A 16,980-nucleotide genomic window follows, 5' to 3' on the forward strand; every position below is an offset into this window, starting at 1 on the left:
CGTAGATGGTCTATTAAAAATGACCCTCTTTAGGACAGGGCAACAAGAGGTAAAAAGGGCAATTCTGTAAGTTGGTACCATGATGTAAGTGTCACAATGGTGCGTAACGGCTTCTGGGCACGTCTATGCTGTTGTATAATACTATCATAAAGCCAATTTGGTGTGCAAAAGTTAGCCAACATATGTCATGTCAGTGGCTGGTGTAAGATTCTTCTAGTTGTTAAAATTAAGAGCTCAAGCTCCCCTTCCTTCTTGGCTCCTTATTCTCCATCTTATCTTCCATTTTCTTTTTTATTGTGTATTATGAAGAATTTGTTTTGTAATTGTTTTTATGTGATTTTATGTATGTATTTTTGTTCGTCACCCTGTATAAGGGCGGGTTATAAGTAATAAATCCAATCCAATCACGTTCTCCTTGTTCATCATAACAGCATCTCCTGGTTATACCCTTATTCCGCCAAATTAGATATGATATCACGTGTCATTCTATTTTCTTAGTCCTTGGTCCCACTTTATGGAATGCCCTACCTCTTCATCTCAGACTGCAGACTTCCTTAGCAAAATTTAAATGTGATCTTAAAACATTTCTCTTTGAAGACGCTTTTATACTCTGCTAAGACTGGGGATTTGTTTTATGTAGACCTATGGTCTTATTTCTCATAATAAACTTCATGGGTTTTTTTAAATCAGTTTTTACTCCAAGGTTCTTAGATTCATTTTTTTATTGGTTCACCCCTATTTCCTGTCCTTTGGCATTCATTGTGATCTTTCTCTTTTTTTGTTTTCCTGAGGACACAGGAGCCTCATATTCCATTTTCCTGTCTGTGGGGGTGGTTCACGGCATGCAGGTGAGATGCCTGAGGCATGACCAGTGATGGCACTTGCCACTGCAAGGGGAGGTGGGGGAGGGGGGGAACACATTTTGGCATCTGAACAACACTGGAAAAAGCTCTTCCACCTGAGTTGCCCTCCAGTGGGATGTGGAATAATACTTTATTTATTTATTTATTTATATATTTATAATATTTCAAACCTTATTCACAAGATATATCTTGTACAAGAAACAGAGATATTATCTGAAATAACAAAAAAATATTCTAAAGTAAATATTCCTCTTTTCTTAGACCACTAATTTAGAGGGGGAGGTCAGTAAAGTTGAGGAGAACATATATCATATTAGTTCATAATAGGCAATAAGGCCTGGACCCAGACCACGGGCTATTTTACAATTACTTTACTCGACACTAGTCCCGAAAGTCATTTGGTAATTTTCTTTAAAGCAATAAAGCTTTTCAGCTGATCCGGTTCATAGAAAACATATTTGTTACCCACATATCTTATCATACATTTGCACGGGTATGCCAGTAAAAAACTGGCCCCCAGTGCTTTGTATCTTCTCTTAATGCAAGAAACTTTCTCCGTTTTTCCTGAGTTGCTCTTGTAACATCCGGATAAATCCAGATTCGTGCGCCCAAGAATTCTTTTAAAGCATTTTTAAAATAGAACTTCATTATTGAGTTCAAGTCTTGCTCGAAGACTAAAGAAACCAACAACGTAGAGCGAGTGTGGATTTCGGTTAAGGATTGCTCTAGGAATGCAGTCAAATTTTGTAATCCGGAAGCTTGTTGATTTGATTCTCTGGTTTTCTCTTTTCCTCCTCTCTCCTTTTTTGCGGTATTGGAAGATAGTAGATTTTGTTTATTGGGGGAATATGGTCAGAGGAGTAGTTGAGAATATCAGACAAATATTTTTTAAACAAGAGCACTCAGTTCTACCATTTTAGGAAAATTCAATATTCGCAAATTGAGCCGCCTGTTAAAGTTTTCAAGCTGATCGATTTTGTTATGGATAATAACTTTATCCTTAATCAGGCACTCAGTTGTAGTTTTTAGTGAACTTAGTTCTTGTTGGAAAAGTATTTTCTGGCTATCAGTATCTTGCTTGATTTTTTCTACAGAGTCAGACAAAAGATCAACTTTAATCACTAAAGAGGCAGTGTCCGAAGCAGCTTTTGTAATTGTCTTATTCAAATGCTGTAACATTATCCAAATGCTTCCTAGGGTTACCTCTGTGGGAGCTAATAGCTCCTGCTGTAAATCATCTGCAGGCTTCTCAGGCGAGGCTCCATCCCTTGAGGATTCCTCAGCCCCCCCCCCCCCCCCCTTCTGGAGACTTCTGAAAACTCTGCCTCACCTCTTGTGCTTGCAGGACACAGAGGAGGATTAAGATCTGGCGAGGAAAGAGTTGTTACTAGCCCCAGGGGCAGGGGCGTATCTGAACTGTGGCGGTAGGGGGGGCCAGGGCCAGAGTGAGGGGGCACATTATAGCCCCCCCCCCCCCGCCGCCGTCGCCATTGCCGATCCCCCTCCCCCCAGCCGCTGCCATTGCCAACCCTCCCCCTCTGTTGCTCGCCTACCTTCGCTGGCGGGGGACCCCAACCCCCGCCAGCCGAGGTCCGCGTCCTCCTGCCGCTGCCGGCTGCCTTTAAAAGAATTCCGTCAGCTGGCGGGGGACCCCCAACCCCCGCCAGCCAAGCCGAGGTCCTTTCATTTTTCCACTGAAGCTGGCGCCGAAAGTTTCTTTTGAGTCTGACGTCGCTGACGTCTGACGTAGCCACCCCTTTCCTTTTTGTATGAGGCATCTTTCAGAGAAAACTATTATGTATAAGATAGAAAAGGAAAAAAAATCCAGAGATCCTCGATGCATGCTAACAGGCAACATCCGCCATCTTGAAATGCCCCTCCCTCTTTCCTATTTTTAGGTACCACCCGTGGAATAATACTTTTAAACATTATTCTAAACTCTTAATCGAGCTTTGATAACACGCAGTGTGACTGGCTGTGGCATCCTCCTTCCTATGTTCTCCGCTGTTCCACAGTCACTTGTCACTAACAGAGGCTGGACCACCAAGCAGGTGCTACTGCATGAAATGACTAAGGAAGTTCTGGGAGGGGGCAGTAGATGCAGTGGCCCACTGTTTGGTTATATATATATATAGGTTTGTCTCTTCTTTCTAAAAAAAAAAAAAAAAAAAAAAAATATATATATATATATATATATTTTTTTTTTTTAGAAAGAAGAGACAAACCTAGAGATTTCAGTTCTTCTCAGCTCTTAGTTGTATATCACGTGTTTGCCAGAACTGAGAAAAACATTAGTTGAAAACTGAGTCAACAAGGCTGTGGTTAGGCCTGAGAGGAAGGGAGAACTGGGTGCAGCCAAGCTGAAAGCTTCCTAGACTCATGTACCCAGAAATGATAAAATTGACCTGAATACAGAGAAAGATCAAGAAAACAGCAGGGTAATCGATCTGCAAACTCCACCAAACTAAGCAGATACGTATGTGGAAAACAATATTTAATTGATATGGATCAATAAAAAATTAACATACGTATCTGCTTCGTTTGGTGTCCACTACAGAGAAAGATCATACACAGAGTCAGTGTGTTCCTTGCAGCTGGAGTATATCCAGAGCTATATTGGATGAAAACTTAAAAATCAGAAGCTCTGGATATACCCCCGATGCAAGAAATTGATGTTATTGGCTAAACACCAGAAAAATACCATTTCCCCTATGTTTATGAAAACTTGCTATACTGTCTTTCTCTATACACACAATAAAGCAGTTTAAAGATTAAATAAAATGAAAGAATGCCATTGATTGATAAGAAAGGGATAGCACAGCCAGAAAAGCCAAACAGAGCACAGCCAAGTCATACAGCTAAGAAAGAACACAGTGGCTCCTATCTTTGTCCACCCTGACCAGGGCCCATCCCATCCCCCTCCCTCCCCCCCCCCCCCCCCCACCAGTCTCAAAAGCCACTTCAAAAAAGCATGTTTTCAGAGCTGTCTTAAACATCCTGCATGAAGGTTCTGACCAAAGTGTCAAAGGAAGGGTCTGAGACCTTACTGCCAGCCATTGACTTTGCGGTAAGGTCTTTCGTGTTAACCGTGCAGTAATCGCCTACACGCATCAAGTTGGAGTTAACCGCCCGATTTTCGCCGCGAGCCAGAAAATAAAAATTATTTTCCGGTGTACGTTGCGGATGCACGTAAAAAATGGAATTACCACACGGGCCACACGGTAGCCGGGCGGTGACTCTGGTGTGCGTTGTGCGCATGTTGGCATCTACCTGGCATAGCAAAAGGGCTCCATAGTTTTCTAGGGTTAATTGTTGTTTTGCCTATAAATTTTGAGTATTAAGTAATTTTAGTTTTGGAAATCATATGTTTGTGTTCTCTTAGAAGCTGTTTCCAATTTATCCAATTATCTTTAGTTTTGGACCAAATTCTTTCATATCTTCTGCATGTTTGATTAATTTCTAAGAGATCTACATTGTACCAGGGAGATAACCTCAGATTAGGTCTGGATTTGGTTTTGATCAGTGCTATATTGTCTAGAACTATGCTACAGGTTTCATTTCATTTTAGAATAAAGTCAATGGATGGAGGAGAGGAAAATAGTTGACTAAATTGCTCATTTGACCAACAGTTTATAGGGTCAGATTTGCCTCTGGTTTGAAAGGTGTGAGAATCTTTTCTTCTTTTAAGATTAAATGTAGCTTCCATCCAATTTAATGTAAATGTGAGGTAGCTATGATCTGAGCAAGGAATCGGTAACAATTGTGGATTAAACACAGAAAAATTAAATGAGTCTCCAAATTTGGTTGCTAATATATCCAATTTATGATCTTTGATGAGGGAAGATTGGCCATTGAAGATTGAGAATTGCCACAGTTAGAGAAAGTCAAGAAATTGCTTGGTGTTATGATTATTAGGGTTGTCAGGGCAGTGGCGTACCTAGGGTAGTTGACACCCGGGGCCGGTCATTTTTTAACCCCCCCCCCCCCCCAAATCCAGTACTAGGCATGCCCAGAATACAAAACACTCAGGACCTATAGAGCAATTCTACCATACCATAAGCAGTCATTTCTACGAGTCACACAAGGAAAAGGAAAGCATCTTAAACACTACAGTGAGCACTAGAACATCAATTCACCTATTGTAAAACAAAACCAGACAGAATAGTACAGATCATAGATCCTGCACAGTCAATGCCAACTGAAAGCCATGTCTTTTTCACAAACACAGATACACCCTAATCCACTATACAATAAGTAATCATAAACTTTCTATTTAGACAAAAATTAAACTGAACCCCCAATGCCAGACTCTGCATACAATGCAACACCACAGAAACAGAAACTGTCCCCTAGTACTGTGCAAAATATAAAGACAGCAGATGTAAATTTGAAAAAAACTAACAAGTACCAATCACCACTTTACAAATTAACAAATAGAAATAAAACAAATATAGAAAGTAAAATAATACCATTTTATTGGACTAATACATTTAGCTTTCAGAGGCCAAAACCTCCGTCCTCGGGTCAGTACAGTATAGTGCTGTTACAGTATCCTATCCTGACCTGAGGAAGGGGGTTTTGTTCTCCGAAAGTTAGTCAAAATGTATTAAAATTAGTCCAATAAAAAGATTATCTTATTTACATGTTCTATTATAAACATTTAACACATCTACAATACTTTATCCTAAAGCAAAAAAAATAAAAAAATATATTTTATTTATAGTTTGTTGTCTCTGGTTTCTGCTTTCCTCATCTTCTTTTCACCGTCTTCCTTCCATCCAGCATCTGTCTTCACTCTCTCTCTCTCTCTCTGCCATCCAGTGTCTGCCCTCTCTGCCGTCCCTTCCATCCACTGCCTGCTCTTTCTCTCTGCCCCTTCAATCCACCATTTGCCCTCCCTCTCCCATCCATCCAGGGTCTGCCCTCCCTCTCGTTCCCCCTTCCATCTAGGATCTGTCCCCTCTCTCTCTCTGCCCCTTTTTTCAGCCCCCAGTTCCAGCCCCCTTCTCCCCTCTGAACACCCCCACCCCAGTCCCCATCTCCCCTCCCCTTCTCCTGTCTGAGACCCCCACCCCAGTCCTCTTCTCTCCTCTGAACACCCCCACCCCAGTCCCCTTCTCCCCTCCCCTTCCCTTTTCCCCTCTGAACACCCCCACCCCAGTCCCCTTCTCCCCTCTGAGATCCCCACCCCAGTCCCCTTCTCCTCTCCCCTTCCCCCGTCTGAGACCCCCACCCCAGTCCCCTTCTCCCCACCCCTTTCCCCCTCTGAACACCCCCACCCCAGTCCCCTTCTCCCCTCCCCTTCCCTTCTCCTCTCAGATCCCCACCCCAGTCCCCTTCTCCCCTCTGAACACCCCCACCCGAGTCCCTTTCGCCCCTCTCCTTCCCCACCTCAGTCCCGTTAAAACCGGCGAAGCAGCGTCGCAGGCAGCACCTTGTGCCCTGCTTGTAAAAAAAAAATCAAATCTCCTTCCTTCTCCTCGTCTTGACGTCTTGACGTCGACTCGGGCCTTCCAATCAATTTGATTGGAAGGCCCGAGTCGACGTCAAGACGAGGAGGAGAAGGAAGGAGATTTGATTTTTTTTTACAAGCAGGGCACGAGGCGCTGCCTGCGACGCTGCTTCGCCGGTTTTTTTAATGTGTGGCGCCGCGGGAACGGCCACGGGAGGCGGTGGGAGCGGAGCACCCCCCACCCACTGGCACCCGGGGCGGACCGCCCCCACCGCCCCCCCCTTGGTACACCACTGTGTCAGGGTAAGACTGACATCTCCCACCAACAAAATGTCATTATTGATGTCAAGCCTCGTAAGACTTGTTAACTCAACATCTTGAAGTATAACCTTGACACACCAGCACACACCTGAAGTCTCTGTTATTTTCTGAAGTTTCCTTTATTGAATAAGCACAGATCATTTACCGGTACTCACAGTCAGATGTTCAGAAGTGTGAACTCAGGGCACAGAGACTCCGTAATTCTGAGAGCTGTATCAGTGGTTGGAGGTAGAAATCTAAAGAGAGGCAGCTTTATTGCAGAGGTGAGAAAATAGTTGAACATTTAGAAGTGGCTCAGAGCTGGGTGACTGGAGAGTGCAATATCTCATTAGGAAGATATATGCAAGGTAAAAAACCAAGTTTGTTCCAAGGGGTGAAGCAGGACAAGTGCTGTCTGAAGCAAGATGGAGAATGCCTCATGGAGAGAGAGACAGGGAGGTCAAGAAGGCTCACACAGGCCCAGGGAGGAGGAGGTAAAGACCAGTGGGGACAGAGCCTGCCACCAGGTGGCAAGGGTGGTCCCAGAGGACAGCCCTCGATTGGAGGGAAAGGTCGTACCTGGCTGACCTCTCAGGACAGAGATAGTAAGAATGACCAGGAAATGATAACAGGTAGACAAAGGAGCCAAGCTTGGCTGAGAAAGAGAGGAGGTCTGGGCAGCAGCCCAAACCAGTGGTAACAGTTCTTATACAGACAGGCAAGTGTGGCTGCATTGCCTGTGAACTACATTGCACACAATGCATTGCTCACGTATCTTTGCAGTGGGAACTGCAGCAATGAAGATCCTTAGAAGTGAGAATGACAGTAAAGGCATTAAACACATTTTAGGGTCACATTATAAACTAATGCAAGGTTGTCAGAGGACAGAACAATTGACACAAGCAGTTACAATGAACTCATTGAACACTGCTTCCATTTGCTCCCAACTTCCAGGGGGCTGATATACTAATAATATTTGAAATGGCTTTGATAAGAAAGAATCTTTTAAAGAGATGGTTCCAATGCCTAATTGGAGAGTTTGCAATTTTTGTATAATTTTTTACATCAAAGAATGACTTGTAGATGATGGCTATGCCTCTTTTTCTTTTCTTAATTCTGGTGAGATGAAGAATTTTGTATCCCGGTGGGCAAATGTCTAGAGTTGCTGGATCATCCATCATTGGAAGCCAGGTTTCAACAAAAAAAGAAAAAGTTATGCAAATTGAGCCTCTTCTATCCAGTCTTGAATTATTTCAGTTTTATTTATGACAGAGTGAGCATTTAACTAATTGCCTCCTTTTGTAAAATCTCTTTGAACAATTCCTTCTATTTCTATTATTTCAATTATTAAAAGGTGACAAATTAGAGCTTACATGAGTTGCATGATGAAAATCTGATGTAGATAAGTCATGCCAAAGTCTGTTAGATGAGTGGATTATATACTGTCTTGGATTAATTATCGCTGGGATATAATAAAAGGTTTCAAAGGCTAAGGTAAAGTGTGGTATAACACAAGACAGTACGTGTGTTAACCAATGTTGTAGAATTCTGTGTAAATCCATTGCCACTGAGTGTGAATAAGAATGCAGTGGCTAAGCACTAAGGAGTGAAAAACTTACATGGTGTTTAGGAGATAATGTTTTCCCCCCCCCCCCCCCAAATCAGAAAACAACTAAGACAGAATACAATCGACTAAATGTCTTATTTTTTCAATAAAACATTGAAAGTATCCAAGCGCCACACAAAGGTGTTCCTTTTCTGGCCAATAATCAATTTCTAATCCACAGCAGGACATTGCTTCCTATCCCACGACTTTAATTTTCTCAGGAGTCTCTCATGAGGAACTTTGTCAAAAGCTTTCTGAAAATCTAGATACACTATATCAATCGGCTCACCTTTTTTCATATGTTTATTTACACCTTCAAAGAAATGAAACAAATTGGTGAGGCAAGACTTCCCTTGGCTGAACCCATGCCGACTCTGTCCCATTAAACCATGTTTTTCTATGTGTTCCGTAATTTTATTCTTTATAATAGTTTCCATTATTTTCCCTGGCACTGAAGTCGGGTTTACCGGTCTGTAATTTCCCGGATCACCCCTGGAGCCTTGTTAAAAAAAATCGGAATTAAATTGGCCACCCTGCAGACAGGTAGATCTTTTACATCTTCTTCCATAACGACCAAAGCAAGGAATTCATTCAATCTCTCCACTATGGCCTTGTTCTCCCTGAGTGCCCCTTTTGCTCCTTCATGATTTAACGCCCTCCAGACTTCTTCATGATTTAACGCCCTCCAGACTTCAGGATGATTTTGATGACAGGTTACAGATCAGCAATATCATGTTTGAGTTCTTTCAGTACCCTTGGGTGTTTGCCATCTGGTCCAGGTGATTTACCACTCTTTAACTTGTCAGTTTGACTCAGTACATCTTCCAGGTTCACTGAGATTTCTTTCCGTTCCTCCGCATCATCACCCTTGAAAACCATTTGCTTAAAAGGTAGATCTCTTACATCTTCTTCCATAATTACCAAAGTAAAGAATTCATTTAATCTCTCCACTATGGCCTTGTTCTCCCTAAGTGCCCCTTTTGCTCCTTCATGATTTAACGGTTCCATGAATTCCCTCACAGACTTTCTGCTTCTGATGTACCTGAAAAAGGTGTTACTATGAGATATTGTCTCCATGGCAAGTTTTTCTTCATATTCTATTTTATCCTTCTTTTTTAGTGCTTTGTATCTACTGTAGCTTGACACTGCTTATGTTGCTTCTTATGTTCTTCATTTGAATCATTTTTCCATTCTTTGAACGATACTCTTTTGGCTCTAATAGCCTTTTTCATTTCACCTTTTGAAGGATTTTGTATCCCGGTGGGCAAATGTCTAGGGTTGCTGGCTGTTGTTTGCTCAAAAGGGACAATGACTGGGCATCACAAACATTAAAACTAACCAAAAATCTGAATATCATCTGCATATATGTAGGGGATCAATCCTAGCACCTGAATCAAAACTGCCAGAGGTGCAATGAAGATGTTAAATAGTGTAGGTGCCAGCAAAAACTCCTGGGATACACTGCATGGAAGCCCTAAATATGTTCCTTGTAGTTCTGGGCCTGATATTCAGTGGTACTCTATGAATAGTGCCATTGAGTATCTTTAGACTGGCTTAACCCTCTCCAGATAGTGCCCAGGCAAGTCTGTGGGGAGACGGGACAAAGTGAGGGGTTATAACGGTCATATTCAGCCTCACTATCTGAATAACATAGGACAGCAAAAAGGCTGTCCTAAGTTATCTGATACCAGCGATGAATATCTGGACTTTATTTAAATGTTGTGGCCGGTGTGCAGTAAAGATAAGGGTAAAGAACTAGTCTGTGCTAAGGAACAATTATGATCACCTCTGGATCTCTTGCACTGGGTTTCGATGCTGAACCCTGGGTGCAGTTTTTCTGTTTAGCTGGAGCTGAGCTCACTGCATGTGACATGGGAACTCAGGCTTCTTCCATCATGTGTGCAATATTCCCAGTTATGAGAGATGCTAGGTATGCACAGGTCCAAGCTAGTGAAGGATACAGCAACAAAGTTGCAGGTCTGTGGTTTCCAAACCTGGTCTCTGTCCTGAGAAAGTACTTGCACAGACCTCACTGCACATACATTGTATAATAAGGAACAATATGTCTTTACCTCTTCTCACTGAGTGCTCAGAAAGCTTCAGTGGTATGAGTTCATCAGTGTACTGAGTTCATAGTTCTCTGCTATACTACTACTACTACAGAGTCCATAAGTAGCTTGGGGCACTTTTACTAAGCCGCAGTAAAAAGTGGCCTGCGGCAGTGTAGGCGCGTGTATTGGGCGCATACCGGGCCAGATTTTACCGCATCTACAAAAAAAGGGCTTTTTAAAAAAATGGAACGGGAAAAGGGCCTGCGGTAAAAATGAAACCGGCATGTGCCCAAATCCGGCCCGAGCCCTTAATGCCACCCAATGATCTAGCAGTAAAAGTTCACATGCTATGTGTGCGGTGACCAGTCGGCGCGCACCAATTGCCAATTTCCACCGGAACTGGCACGTATAGGAGGAAATAAATAATTCATCCACACATTATGGGCATGCGCCAAATCTGAAATTATCGCCAGGAGGGCCTGCTGGCCTGGTGGTAATCTCATTTGGGTGCAAGCTGCACGCGCGTAGAGCCTACCGCGGCTTAGTAAAAGGGCCCCTCGGTTATGTTCAGGCTGTCCTACAGGAGTTGAAAAAAAATTGTCCGTAGTGGAGTTTAAATTTTGACTGGTATATTCCTGTTTGTGCTTGGCTTTTCTTTAAAGCTCTCCCACCGCTTTACAGGTTTAGTCTACCTATCAGAAAGTGCACTGGGCATCCCAAGTGGGTCTTACAGTTCTTATTGGCTGTCATGTTCTGTGTTTCTCCTTCCCTGTAGGTCTCAAGCTTTTCATGGTCCAACTGTGAGGGAACATTTCCTGGAGAAATTCACAGCCTGTCACTGTCTCCTGACCCTGTCAATATTCCAGGTGACATAAAGGTGAAAGCAGAGGGTTCCACCACTGTGCCCCTAACCTCTCCCGTGAAAGTAAGTACAGTAAATGGGCTGCATCTGATCCTCAAAATCTCTGTAAAGTTTCTCAATTTTGGCATCTTCAACAACTCTTGAATTGTCAGAATTTAGGAATTGTTTTTCCATGATTGTGTTCGACTTTATGGACTTCACTCTGTTCATGCCCCCCAGACACCCGTGGAAATGGCAAGAGCTCTGGGAACAACCCTGTTTATTACATTAGCAGGTTAGTTTAATTTAGAGGTCAGTATGCAAAGGTATTTATACAGATAATGGCAGCCGGATAAATAATAATAATTATTTTTCTATTCCGCTGGCCATGGATATCAGTGGCAGTGTCCGGATAGTACCACTGGATATCCTTACAGGCCACATTAGCACTATCTGGATAGTGCTAGGGCTGGAGAATCATCAGGAAAGCAGCAATATTCAGACCAGATAACTACCCAGCTAAAGTTGGGCCAGAAAAATTACTTCCTAACTTTGGGGTCCTTTTATTAAACTACATTAAGTGGTGACGTGTGATTAATGTGGGGTAAAAGGCTTGCTGCAAAATGTGTTAAGTGTTTTGTGGTAATTTGCCAGTCAGCATACACTAATTGTAAGCTTTTTTTAAATTCTTTGGAGGGGGTGTGTCACAGGCATGGAAATGTTAACCAGCAAGCGCATTCATATTAGTGTGTGCTAACTGGACATTGCAGGGTTAATGCAGGAGCACTTAGCACCTGCTAAACAGGAGGCGTTATGTGTTCCAGTGTAAATATTTTTGCAGGTCTCGTGTGCTAATGGAAAAATTAGTGCTGGACCTGCAAAAAGAACAAGGCTCTATTTTAGGGTCAGGTTAAAAATGGGCTTAGGCCGAGGTAAAGCCCCACATTAAAATGGCACTGTCCACTTTCTAATGTGTTTTAGTAACAAGGCCCCCTTATTTGGTTAGTTAGCCATGTAGTAGAATCAATATTGCAGCAGGTCTGGATAGCTTTGACACTGACTACACTTCATGGGTATGCAGCACCGGCTGCAATCTACATATCAGAGCTAAATATCTGTGCTTTATTTAGCTGTCTTGGTCAGTGTTTAAAAACAGTGGGCTCCTTTTAGAAAGGCGTGCTGAAAAATGGCTTGTGGTAGTGTAGACCTGGGTTTTGGTCGTGAGCCGATCCATTTTTTAACGCGCCTGTAGAAAAAAGGCCTTTTTGAAATTTTTGCCGAAAATGGACATGCGGCAAAATTAAAATTGCCACACGTTCATTTTGGGTCTGAGACCTTACCACCAGCCATTGACCTAGCGGTAAAATCTCACATGGTAACTGGGCGGTAATGACCTACGGGTGCCAAATGCCACTTGGCAGACGTCCATTACATGCGCCCGAAAATAAAAATATTTTTCAGACACGCGTATCGGACGCGCACCAAAAGTGAAATTACTGCAAGAGCCACGCAGTAGTTGGGTGGTAACTCCATTTCTTGTTAAAACAAAACCGCAAATGTCCTTCCACACAATTCCTCTGTATAGGTTTACTACAAAATGTTAAAAAATTTGTTGGGTGCTTACTGCACAATGGAAAAATTGCAGTGTACTTCTGATGCGCTTCCTAGCAAAGCCACTCTTTGGAGAGGGACTTTTTCTCCTTATATTACATTACATTTGGGCTTACATCCTGGTAACTCCTATTCAGTTCTAAGTGGTTTACAAACATCTTAAAGGGTTGTAGAAATCAGAACATTCCTCTGAGAATTACAATGGATTGCTTTGAGGGTAAGTAGGATTCTAATTATAACACATACTTCCTTATTATAACACATATTTCCTAAATAAGAAAGTTTGTATCTACTTTCATAACATGAGATTATGATTGTGAAATAGAGAACATTCCAGCGAAGTCTCTACTTCTCTGTCTTCTCAATAGAAGAAGTGACAGGCTTGCTGGACGGGGGGTGTTACAAGATGGCCGCCTGATCACTGCCAGAGGAAACGAGAGGCTGCAAAAAATTTTTTCCTTTTAACAATATGCCACATACTAAGAGAAAGGGGGCGACGAAAAGCGTGATGCCGAAGGCTATGGCGTCGACCCCAGTGCAGCAATCTCTCGATAGATTCTGGCAGAATGTTCCACCACTGACCGGCACGGCGAGCCCGCTGTTGAGCCCCGACGGAGGAGCGTCGGCGTTCCTGGGCTGCGAGGTTTCCCTCACGCCGCCGGAGTTGGTCCCGCCTCCTTGCCCTGCCTCGTCTCGGGGGCCTGAGACCCCGTTGGATGCGGAAGGCGCTGCCAAGGGGATTTCGTTCGGCAAGGCTTCCCGAGGCTCAGACAGGGAGGACCTAAGGTCCCAGGAAGAACTGGGAGAGATTACCCTGATGGAGGTCTGGAAGGCAGTACAGGCGTTGACGTTAGCTGTTTCAAACTCAACAAAAGAGTTTGCTGCAATAGTGAGTAAAATTGAAAAATTTGATCAATCTTTGGAGAAAATTAAGAACGATGTGGATGCCCAAACACAAAAGACACATGAGGAATTGACTGGTGTAAAATCCTCAGTGACGGCCTTAATTAAGGATAAACAAATAATTCATAGGAAAATTGAGTCAATGGAGAATTATAATAGACGTTTGAATTTGAGACTTTTGAACTTTCCCATTTCTCCTTTATTGAAAGCGAGTGAGCTATTTTCAATGTATTTGAAGGATATCCTACAGTTACCAGAGTCAACCTTTCCTCCTTATACAAAAATATATTATTTACCTCAAAAGAAAATTTCATCTGCGGACTCTGTAGGATTGTTACAAGGGGAGGCTCAGAAACCTCAAAACCTAACTGCATTTCTTGAGGACTCAAACTTTGAAATTACAGACCGAGGAACATTGTTAGTTCAGTTTGTGTTTGAGAAAGATTTGAATCATGTGTTTAAGTTATATTTCAAGAATTCTGTTAAACTGTTTTATGGACAAAAAATTTGGATGTATCCTGATGTTTCGAAAGTAACTCAGGAGAGAAGGAGACAATTCTTGGATTTAAGAAAGAATGTTAAAGCTTTGGGAGCAACGTTCTTGTTAGCTTATCCCTGTAAGTGCAGAGTTAACTTCCAGGGAAATAAGTATGTTTTTTCTGAACCAAATCAGCTAAAAGTTTTTCTCCGAGGACAAGCAGGCTGCTTGTTCTCACTGATGGGTGACGTCCACGGCAGCCCCTCCAATCGGAATCTTCACTAGCAAAGTCCTTTGCTAGCCCTCGCGCGCCCGCGCGCACCGCGCATGCGCGGCCGTCTTCCCGCCCGAAACCGGCTCGAGCCGGCCAGTCTTCTTTTGTCCGCACTCGGTACGGTCGTATTTTTCGCCGTGTCGAGCCCCGGAGAGTCGACCTCGCGCGTCCATATTGTTGTACGTGTTTTTTCTTCGGAAAAGCTTTTCCTGTACTCGGGAAGTGCTCCGGAACCCCTCCACCGGGTTTCGTTTCAATCCTCCCCGTATTTCCAGCTTTTGGCCCCGATAAGTTTTCTTTCGTCGTCGGGGTAGGCCTCTTTTCGGCCTCGGTCGAGATTTTTCTCCCTCTACAGTTTTTGGTGCTCTTTTTCCGTCATTTCGGACTTTGATTTCGCCGGCGTGATTTTTCCGCCCATGACATCGAAGCCTTCCAGCGGCTTCAAGAAGTGCACCCAGTGCGCCCGGGTTATCTCGCTCACTGATCGACACTCGTCGTGTCTTCAGTGTCTGGGGGCCGAGCACCGCCCTCAGAACTGTAGTCTGTGTTCCCTGCTTCAAAGGCGGACTCAGGTAGCGAGACTAGCCCAGTGGAACGTTTTGTTCTCGGGCTCTTCGTCGGCATCGGCACCGGGATCTTCGAGTGCATCGACGTCGTCAGCGTCCAGACCATCTTCCTCGGCCGCCCTTGCATCGAGTGCATCGAGGCATCGGGCCCCTGCATCGGCGCCGAGACATCGGATAGCTGCATCGACGTCGGTGGTACCGGGACCTCGTCTGCTGATGTCGTCGGACGGTGGTGCATCGTCAGGAGTGCAGGTGAGGGCTGTCCATTCCCCTGCTGGTGGCGGTGAGCCTTCGGGTGGGTCTCCTCCCACCCTGAGGGCTCCTGCGGTACAGCCCCCCCGAGACCGACCTTCTTCGGCCTCGGCCCCGAGGAAGCGACGGATGGATTCTACGTCCTCCTCGTCGGTGCCGGGGAGCTCCGGTGACATGCTTCGGAAGAAGTCGAAGAAGCATCGACACCGGTCTCCTCCCCGCGTCGGCACCGAGAGCTCTGGGTCGCCGAGGGGTTCGGCACCCAGCAGGCATCGGCACCGAGAGGACCGCTCACCCTCTGTCCAGGAGGTGTCGATGCGCTCCACTCTGGACAGCCCGGAACAGCCTCCTCGCCCGGAACAGGTCCTGACGTCGACGCCTGCATCGACCTCACAGCCTTTCTCTGCAGCCGCTCTAAACGAGAGCCTCCGGGCCGTTCTCCCAGAGATTCTGGGAGAGCTGTTGCGCCCTACCCCTCCGGTACCGGCGGTGCTTGCGCTTCCGGTACCGTCGAGCGTGGCGCCGGCTGGCCCATCGCCCAGGTTGAGGTCCCCCGACGTCGGTACCGCGTGCGGTGCCGACCGCGGCCACCTCCCAGGAAGGCTCCCCGACTACGTCGGCGGAGGGAGCTTCGCCGATGCGGGCGAGGGAGTCTACCTCTCGACGCCCCATCGTGGACGTGGCTCCACTGAGTCGAGCAGGGCGAGGTTGCAGACACAGGTTCGTGAACTTGTGTCTGACACCGAGGGTGAGGCCTCGTGGGAGGAAGAGGAAGATCCTAGATATTTCTCTGACGAGGAGTCTGAGGGTCTTCCTTCTGATCCCACTCCCTCTCCTGAAAGACAGCTTTCTCCCCCGAGAGTCTGTCTTTTGCTTCCTTTGTCCGGGAGATGTCTACGGCCATCCCCTTCCCGGTGGTTGTGGAGGACGAGCCCAGGGCTGAAATGTTTGAGCTCCTGGACTATCCTTCTCCACCTAAGGAAGCGTCCACCGTTCCCTTGCACCATGTCCTAAAAAAGACATTGCTTGCGAACTGGACGAAACCCTTAACTAATCCCCACATTCCCAAGAAGATCGAGTCCCAGTACCGGATCCATGGGGACCCAGAGCTGATGCGCACTCAGTTGCCTCACGACTCTGGAGTTGTGGATTTGGCCCTAAAGAAGGCTAAGAGTTCTAGGGAACATGCTTCGGCGCCCCCGGGCAAGGACGCTAGAACCTTAGACTCCTTTGGGAGGAAGGCCTACCATTCCTCTATGCTCGTGTCCAAGATCCAGTCTTACCAGCTCTACACGAGCATACACATGCGGAACAATGTGCGGCAGTTGGCGGGCTTGGTTGATGCTCTTCCCCCTGAGCAAGCCAAGCCTTTTCAGGAGGTGGTCAGGCAGCTGAAGGCGTGCAGAAAATTCCTGGCCAGAGGAGTTTGACACTTTTGATGTTGCGTCCAGGGCCGCTGCTCAAGGTGTGGTGATGCGCAGACTCTCATGGCTGCGTGCCGCCGACCTGGAGAATAGAATCCAGCAGCGGATTGCGGACTCGCCTTGCCGTGCGGACAACATTTTTGGCGAAAAAGTCGAACAGGTGGTAGAGTCTCTCCACCAGCGGGACACCGCATTCGACAAATTCGCCCGCCGGCAGCCTTCAGCTTCTACCTCTACAGGTAGACGATTTTTCGGGGGAAGGAAGACTGTTCCCTACTCTTCTGGCAAGCGTAGGTACAATCCTCCTTCCCGACAGCCTGCGGCCCAGGCTAAGCCCCAGCGCGCTCGCTCTCAGCAGC

General features: G+C 45.4%; 1 protein-coding gene across 1 annotated transcript in view; it reads left to right on the top strand.

The window, feature by feature from the left end:
* GM2A (GM2 ganglioside activator) overlaps positions 1–16,980 on the top strand; it is a 56,943-nt gene that overhangs the window by 2,691 nt on the left and 37,272 nt on the right. Inside the window, exon 2 of the mRNA XM_030212008.1 lies at positions 11,048–11,197. Coding sequence (XP_030067868.1) covers positions 11,048–11,197 — 150 coding nt within the window. The remainder of the gene's footprint in view (positions 1–11,047; positions 11,198–16,980) is intronic.

The sequence above is a fragment of the Microcaecilia unicolor genome, chromosome 8, assembly GCF_901765095.1.
Source record: "Microcaecilia unicolor chromosome 8, aMicUni1.1, whole genome shotgun sequence".
NCBI classification, from domain to species: domain Eukaryota; kingdom Metazoa; phylum Chordata; class Amphibia; order Gymnophiona; family Siphonopidae; genus Microcaecilia; species Microcaecilia unicolor.